General features: G+C 42.8%; 1 protein-coding gene across 1 annotated transcript in view; it reads right to left on the bottom strand.

Annotated features, from left to right (window-relative positions):
* Positions 1–270: 270 nt before the first annotated feature.
* The window catches only part of SDPR (serum deprivation response), a gene marked incomplete at its 5' end in the record, with an annotated part of 8,271 nt that continues 242 nt past the window's right edge, over positions 271–8,299 (bottom strand). Inside the window, 2 exons of the mRNA XM_010074677.1 lie at positions 271–1,065; positions 8,247–8,297. Coding sequence (XP_010072979.1) covers positions 271–1,065; positions 8,247–8,297 — 846 coding nt within the window. The remainder of the gene's footprint in view (positions 1,066–8,246; positions 8,298–8,299) is intronic.

Raw genomic sequence — 8,299 nt, 5'->3', positions numbered from 1 at the left:
ACTAGACATACTCTTTTCCTGCTAGTCTCTTACACCAGCTGACAGCATCTCTAAATTAATAAACACCAGTGACTTGGCCTAAAACAGAGCATGTTCCAGCTTGTGTCACTGACCTTGTTCACTCTGCATTCCAACAAGATGCAATAAATTACCACTGCAGAGAAAAGGATGGAAGAAACTGAATTGCTACTACCGCCTGTGTAGCAGAAACCAGTTACTCGCCAAAGTAAAACCATGCGTATCTGGAAGGCGAAGGAAGGCTTGGGTTGATTACGCTGTTTGGTCTATCTGCAGGACGGCTGCTTGGGTTGTTTCTTCATCAGATTGTTCCATTTCCCCACCAACTGGGTTGTTTCTTTCATCATACAGTTTCTGGCTAGGAACTTCTAGAGGCGTTCCATACTCTTCATCATCTTCAACAATGGACAGCTCGATGTTGTTGTTCATCACGGCATTCCCTTCCATTCTGGCTTCCTTCTCTAGAGAATCAGCTACTGCTTTGCCCTCCTCGGTCAGTGAGGTGGTAGGTGTCATATCCGAGTGCATGTCAGTGAATGATGCTTCATCCTCATTGTCAGCTTGGTCGTTACTTGTAGTTTCTGTTGGTTTGTCCTCAGCTTCAGCAGGGCTTTCTCCTTCACGGGCTTTCTTCAAGTTGAATGTGAGGGGAGATACTTTGAAAGCTGAACTCTTTGAAGAGGAGGATTTCTGATGATGTACAGTAAGTGATTTCTTGATCTTTTCTCTCCGTTCAGGCGAGACAATCTTTGTGCTGATCTTGTTCATTTTCTTCTCAATGTTCTGGCGGGAAAATGCCTTCTTGAGGCTGTCTACCTTCTTGAGGCTGGATCTTTTAATTTTCTCAGCTCTTGATTCTTCTGTTTTCTCCTCTGCACTGTCATCCACATCATCTTCCTCATGAAACATTTCATCATCTGAACCCAACTCCACTGTGTGCAAGGTTTCTTCCAGTGTTTTGTTCTCATCCACAGGCTCCTCTTTTCCTTCTGTAATGCTGGGAATAGGCTCTTTTGCAAAAACACTGGCAGGGATCTCATTTTCCTCCTGAAAGAATTGACAATATTTGAGTTTCATAGTTCACAGGACACAAATTTAATAAACAAAGCACAACCCTGAACAATTACTCCCCCCTCTCACCCCAGGATGAAATGAAGGATGCTGAACATTTCTTCTGTTATGTTTCAGTATATTTAACCAGTAACAAGCCACTCAAAGCCCACTGAACCATTATCTGGTACAGTTTAAGACAAATGAGCTGTCAGCTGCAAGATTTCTCTTTCAGAGTGACTTGGAATGCATATAGAATGGAAATCCTGTTCTTTGCCATTTGAATTAGATGCTCTTATTAAAGAGTTCAGCTGTAAAGTTGTACCCCTATCCTTGGGGAGAAGGGACGGTATGATGGCTAAGGAGGTCGTACTACAGACTCCTCTGTAGACCTACAGAAATCATATAACCCCCAGAGCTTTCAGTTTCTCTAGCCAAAGATTGGGAATATCTCTGCAGAGATGCTGGGTGCATCTGTTACCTTAGATGGCAAATGCAGTTAGCGCTCCCACTGTATTTCAGAGAAATGTATGTTGCTGTTAAATCTGGATTGTTTGTACTGAGAAGCTATGCAGTCTACTATGTTTGGACTAAGTGCTATTTCCCATCTAATTACAGCACAGAAAAAAAACTTGGTAATTTGGTAAATATTAAAAATTTGAACAGGGCAACTCCTTGAAAAATAATTTTAAAAAAAGTTTATGACATCCAAAAATAAACAGACATTATACTACATAGAAAACACTAGTAGTCACTTCTAGCTAAGAGGAAAATGATTGTTTTCTAGAAACAAAACCAAGAAAGGGCACGGACAGAAAGAACATATCTGAAAACAAAACAGGCTGAACAAGGGCAGAAACTGCATCTTGTAATGAAGGACCTCCGAGACTACAGAGCACAGCAGCTCTGCAATGCCAAGCCGTTCAGAGGCAGCACAATGAACACTCTGTTCTGCGGTAGGTTTTGCAGGCATCTGCCTACATGAAGAAAACGAGGCTCCTCGCACACTCCTTTTTCTTTTCAGAATCGTTATGCCTTAGGTCTGCATATTCTCTATTTATTACCTTTTTTATCACCTTCAGACAGAGTGCATGCAGTATCACCTAGTGTTATGGATTGGAAGGAATTTTTTTATTACCTCCTGTATTTATCTTTAGATACGAAAAGCAGTAAGCGCTGAGTGAAATGGTTGTAATAGTCTCAGATCTGTCCCTAGTGGGCCTGAGCGTACAGTTAAGGGGGAAAAAAGGCCACATACACTTTGAAGTTCATGCTTATTATTTCAGGACTGAGCATACAGCTGTGATCACTGGAAAGAATAGTGTCTCAAGTTAATTTTGCTCTCAAGACTGTATAAGGATGTCTTTTTGAATATACCACAGTACTTTGTACAACGAAATACTCCCGACTACCTTGTAGCGCTTCTGGAACTCAAGAATATGCACATGGACAGGCAGAATAATTTCATACCATATATACACCGAATATAATAATATAGACTGTGATTCGAGTGTGTTGATGAATATCCTTTCAAGGATATAAAAATGAAAAGTCTCAAAAAATGGATGTCTGACTGTTGCTTCTATGGTTTCCACATACCTTCCTGGACCAGTGGCCTCAGTGGGATACACTGACATACACAAAGTTTTCCAAGCCCTTTGCCTGCAGTGGAACATCTGATAAAGCCAGCACTCTTCTCCAGACACCTATAATGTTGTTGCAACTGTCGGCAACAGTGACCAAGATAACAAAACAAAGAAAACCTGCACCAGCTTTAAGTGAAAACAGCTGTAACTGCAGTACAAATATTTATATTTTCTCTCCACTGCAGTTACAGAAATGTGGAGTACCTGAGTGAGTGCAGCGTTAAATCATTCCCCAGAGCACAAGAACTCAGTATAAAGCATAATTTATGTGTCTTGTGCATTCTTTCCAAACCTAAGTAATTGCATACAGTTTTAAGCATCTCAACATTCAGGTGTAAGTGCCTGAATGGCATAGAAAACTCTGATTTTAATGATTAAAGATAGGTTGTAACTTTTAAAGTATTTAGTCTAGGGAAGTGGTGTCATATGAGATTGACCGCAGCGCAGTCTGAGCCAGAGATGTGCCTATGTGGCTCCTCTCCAGGTCAGTTTAGCTCTGTGTCTACAGTATTCATGTTAAACTGAAGTACTGCATGCAGTCTCCAGAAGAATATGGACATAAATTTTGTTTCAATTTTTATCAAGTTTGTGACTGAGTAGAAGGGATACTGTCAAACTATTTGTATTTATGAAGAAAAAAAAGCAATCAAAAATATACTACACAATAATGAGCTAATGATTCAATTAAAAGCAGATCCTAGGTGGTCTTTGGCTATCAGACAGTACTGGCATTCAAGAAATCACCTCTCTGTCTAAGCTTCCTGCATGGCCCTGGAAAACATCAGCCTCTGGGCATCTATTACTCTGCTTGTAAAATGGGAATGACATGCTTCCCTGTCTCACATTTTTTAAAGACCTTAGGATTACAGGAACTATTAAAATGCAAATGAAAATAAATGAAGTAAAATGCTGTGGAAATACAAAGGTGGTATAGTGGGAATGTTGTGTGGTGGAACAGATGTTTCTGTTTCAAATAGAGTTCCTGATAACCTGTAAGTGGGCTATCGGTAGCTTTCTGTTCTAACAAGTTTATATGACACCTGTATTTTGTTTTGATACATTTTTCAGGCAGTCTAGTGTTTCACTTAGGACAACTAGAACAATTCACTGAAAAATGCCAACTGTTACAAACTGTATAACTATTTTCCATGCCAAAAAAAGTAGAACTTTGATCTTTTCTTCTTGATCTAATATAAAATGCTGAGAAAGCAGTACATCTTTTTATTTTCCACATCCAAGTTCAAAAACAGCACTTGCATTTTCTCAGATAATCTTGACTGTAGGTAGCTAGCACCTCTGAATTATATTTTTCCAGGTAGGAGCCCAATAGACTTGTGCAATTTCTCTGTTTAAAACAACTCTTCCTAATACTAGTAATACTTGGAAAGTTAAAATCAGTGCCTTCCCTGGGGCTTTGATCAGCCATTCTTGGGAACCTTCTATAGGTCATAACGTCAACCCTATCTTATACCAGAAAGGAAGATAAGATCCATAATGGCATACTACCAAACTGGATGGCCTGAGTGAACAGGTAGTTAGTTAATTTACTCAGGAGTGCTGAACCTCTGATGCTGCACAAGGGAAATCAGTGTGCTTTGGTTTGGATTTTAGTTAGATTTGTGGCAAGAGGCCACGGCCTTCAAGAAGGGGAGATGGCATTTTCCCATGCCTACACAGCAGTCCAGGATCATCTGTACTTTGTAGATGCTGTTATATGTCTAAATGACTACTAGTCTCAAACTTGTTTTGCTACACAAAATAAGTCATAAGATGACAAATTCCTCTAAAAACAGCTGTAGCTCCACCTACTTTCCTTCAGACAAAAAAATGTTCTTCAGACCTGGATGTCACTACAGGGAGGGAGGAGGGCAGGGAGCAGGCTGGGACCACGGGCAAGGAGGAAATTGCCAGCCGCCTACTTGTGTGTCCTGTTTAGGCTGGGCCATTTCGGGAATGTGTTGTGGGTTTGGCTGCACCGTCCCGCTGACCTCCCACAGCAGAGCTGGATCAAGTCCTAAGAGCCATGTGAGATATTTTTGTCACTAATCAATATAAGAGTATTCTCCCTGCAAAGCTCCAGTGGGAAATTTAGTAGTTAGATAATAGCGTTATAGGTTTGTAATTCTTCTGTTTCTCTCACTTATTTGAGTTTGAAGTTGCTTTTTCAAAAGATTATTACAGTGACCCAAACAACAAGATACAACCAAATAGCTAACTTCCTGTGCCCTCCTCTTGCTTCATTTCAGGATGAAGCATTTACCAAGAGCAGCATCTGAAAGGGGCTTGAATATCAGTGTGCTTGACCCCAAGCTGCAATTTTGAGTTATTTTATCTGTCCTATTCACTAGTAAACATGACATTTAATTGAAAAATTAAACATGAGCCTTTTCTATCTTGTATTTTGCTTCTGCAGCTGAAAGAGCAAACAAAACCCCCACCAAACCAGAACCAAAAAGCTGGTCATGTGGCAAGAACAAAATAGAGGGGAACAATGCCAAAGCTTAACAAGGATTTTTAAAACAGTCACTTCAGTGTTTTGCAAAATTGCTGTGTCACTTGTGGCATTTGTAATAACTTTTGCATCCTGAAATGCTTGGAATGGAGCTGCATTAAAATATGTCACCAATTAAAGAAATATATGCAAACTAGGAACAATGCAGACAGCCTAGGGAGGGAAAACTATGAGCATTTTAATGGAAAATATGTAAATAGCTGAACTTTTCTAAACGCAGTTCATTCTCAGCATGTACACTGAGGGAAAGCTGATGCTGGCGAGTGGCAGCACAGTTTCATAAAATGCAGAGCTAGAGCTCGGTCATGTGTTTTGGCTGTGCTCGGTGCTCCCACCAAGGATCAGGGAGCTTGAGGTATACAGTGAATGCAGAATTGAATCACAAATGTATACTTTTATTTTCATACTGAGCTGTCTTCCTAAACTGGAAAAGCGGGTCCTAATGAAAAACATGCTGTGTGAAGTTTGGGATTGTTTTTTTTTCAGTGGAAAAGAAGAATCCCTCAACCGAAGGGAAGTCTCACATATCCAGATTTCCCTTTTGTTTTTACAGAAATCTGGCATCAATATGGCGTCATTGCTGCGACTTCTCCTTCCTGCAATTGTTTTTCCATGGATTCCTGCTCAGGGCGGTACAGAAACCCCGCCAGACTTCTGCTCTTCTCCCTCTGTACAATTATCCCAGCATTGTGGTGGCCCCACCAACTACCAGGTCATCCCACCTCCGCCTCGTAAGGAAAGCCCCCAGGAAGCTTTCGAGGAGGTGGGCACACAGGTCAGCCACCTGCCCAGGCCAGCAGCAGGCGTATGGGCCTGGCCTCGTGAGCACCCACCATCCCTCTGGGTGTGGCTGCTTCCCCAGTGGAAAATCCCAGCTCCTCCCAGGCTCTGCCCACCCCAGCCACCCTCCCACGCCCCAAGCAAGCGCTGCTGGCCGCCCTGGTTTTCCAGACAGCCACGCTGCCTTTTAGCAACAGGACAGTGCCAGGAGCAATTCCCAGTTGACAGCTGTTTTTTTTTTTTTTTTTTTTTAAACGGAATTTAACTGTAGTGTTTTTTTTCTAAGGCTTGTGTTCCTGATCTGCACCAGCTTGGGATCGGTTAAGCTCATCTCCCCATCACCGGCATGGCAACATATTTTCCAGTGAGAGATGGGAACACAGTCAACTAAACTCATAAAAGCAATGAAGAACAGACCTCCTGTCCAAAGGTACCACCCCAGTGACAGGCAGTGGAGAAGCAATGGATTTTCTCTAGCTGTTGTTCTGGGGCACAGACCTGTGTTGTTTGCATTGGGTTTGTGGATTTTAGGACCTGGTAGTAAGGAAAGGCTCAAAGGTTTAAACAGGCCTTAGCTTTGCAGTGCTGTTTAGTGTCAGGAAACAAGCCAAGCCAGCTCTCCCCTGTTGGAACGCTGCTTTACCCTTCAAACCCTTCTTGGCAAGTTTTACCAGTACTTTTACCCAGTGCCTGCAAATCACTGCCCCTCTGCAGCAGTAATGGGGATCCCTAGCTGAGGCAACCATAACTGCCCCCACACAGCTGTGATTTTATCTTTCCTCTACACACTATGTCATCTTAAAATGCTAAAATTTGGGTTCCCTGGAGGAAGATGCTGTAGTTGCAATAGCAAGGCCTTAATTCTCCTGCTCTCAGGTAGCCAAAATGACACAAAATTACCTTCCCACAGGCCAAGCTGGTGCACCCTGCCCACGGGTCTATGTCTAAGCCTGAAGGCAGAAGCCAGTCATTAGCTAACACGCCCTGGGAGATGACAATGTTTTGACTTACAGTAACAGATCTTAAATTACTTGAAGAAGTCCAGAGAACATGTATCTTTTAATTTACCCAGTCCCTGGAATAATTTCCACATTCCTTCTAGGGTGGAAACCACCATCCTCAGTGCACACTGCAGGTCCTCCTCTTTTGGCTTGACAAGCCTGGACAGTAATTTGGAAGAACAATAAGCAGGGAGGTGGGGGCTTCCTTTCTGGGGGAAGCGCCTATGCACTAACCAGGCCTGCCAGCTTTTAAAAATCAAGTTTTGCTCTGTTGTTTTGGGTTTGTTTAAACTGAAAAAATACCCGCAGCAACCCAAGAAGTAGAGTTAGCTTCTAACAGATGTAACATGTAGCTGACAAGTTTAGCCAGAGGAGCTGGTGATGTGCCCGACCTGCGGCTGCTCCAGCCCCATGCTTGCTCTCCTTCCCTCTCGCCGCGCCTTGTGGAGGTCCGCCTTTTTTTTTTTTTTAATAGATGTAGAAGTCAAGTCCTGTGTTTAGTTAAAGCTCACACTGTGTTCTATCCAGACCATTGCTTAAAAAGGGGAAAATATGCAAACTGCTGCTATCACTGGATGGCCTCCCAGGAAGCAGAGTTTTTAGCTGAATTTTTAGCTCATCCCGGAATGAGCCAGAACAGCCTGAAGATCTAAGCGGGATGTGAGGCTGGGTGCAACAGGGAGCTGCAGCGCTGCCCCTCTCCTGCTTCCGAGAGCTGATGCAAGGGCAGTTTTTAGGGGCACTGCTAAGAGTTAGATCTTTTCTCAAGTTTGCTGAAAAAAAGGGCCCTTTCTGCAAGTTTGCCTAAGAAAAAACTCCACAACAAAACAACTCTTCCCCCATATACGCTGAGTTAGTAAAAGATGTCTCTTTCCCAAAGTTTGCTACGAGTTACCAAAGCAAGGTCGCTTTCTCCAGGTTTGCCAAGAGTTAGCAAAACAGGTGTTTCCCCCAAGTTTGCTAAGAGTAAAAGTGGATGTTTCTCTTAAATTTGCTAATAATAAAAGAGGGCTCTTTCTCCAAGTTTGCCAAGAGATAGCAAAAAAGACTGCTCCTTTTACAAGTTTGCTAAGAGTTAGTAAAAAAGTTAGTAAAAAGTTTGCTAAGAACAAGAAGCGGCTCTTTCCCCAAGTTTGCTAGGAGTTAGCAGAATTGGGCTCTTCCCTCAAATTTGGGAATAAGCCTGGTGGGGCTGGGAGAGGGGGTGTGGGCTGCAGGGGTGGTCGTAGGGCCTCTCACCTGGAAGATGAGCACCTTGAAGCGGTCCCGCCGGAGCAGCTGGGCGTGATGCT

Source organism: Pterocles gutturalis, unplaced genomic scaffold (genome assembly GCF_000699245.1).
Source record: "Pterocles gutturalis isolate BGI_N339 unplaced genomic scaffold, ASM69924v1 scaffold26682, whole genome shotgun sequence".
In the NCBI taxonomy this organism is placed as follows: Eukaryota; Metazoa; Chordata; class Aves; order Pterocliformes; family Pteroclidae; genus Pterocles; species Pterocles gutturalis.
Note: the sequence above shows the minus strand (reverse complement) of the source record. Positions and strands in the feature narration are given on the sequence as shown.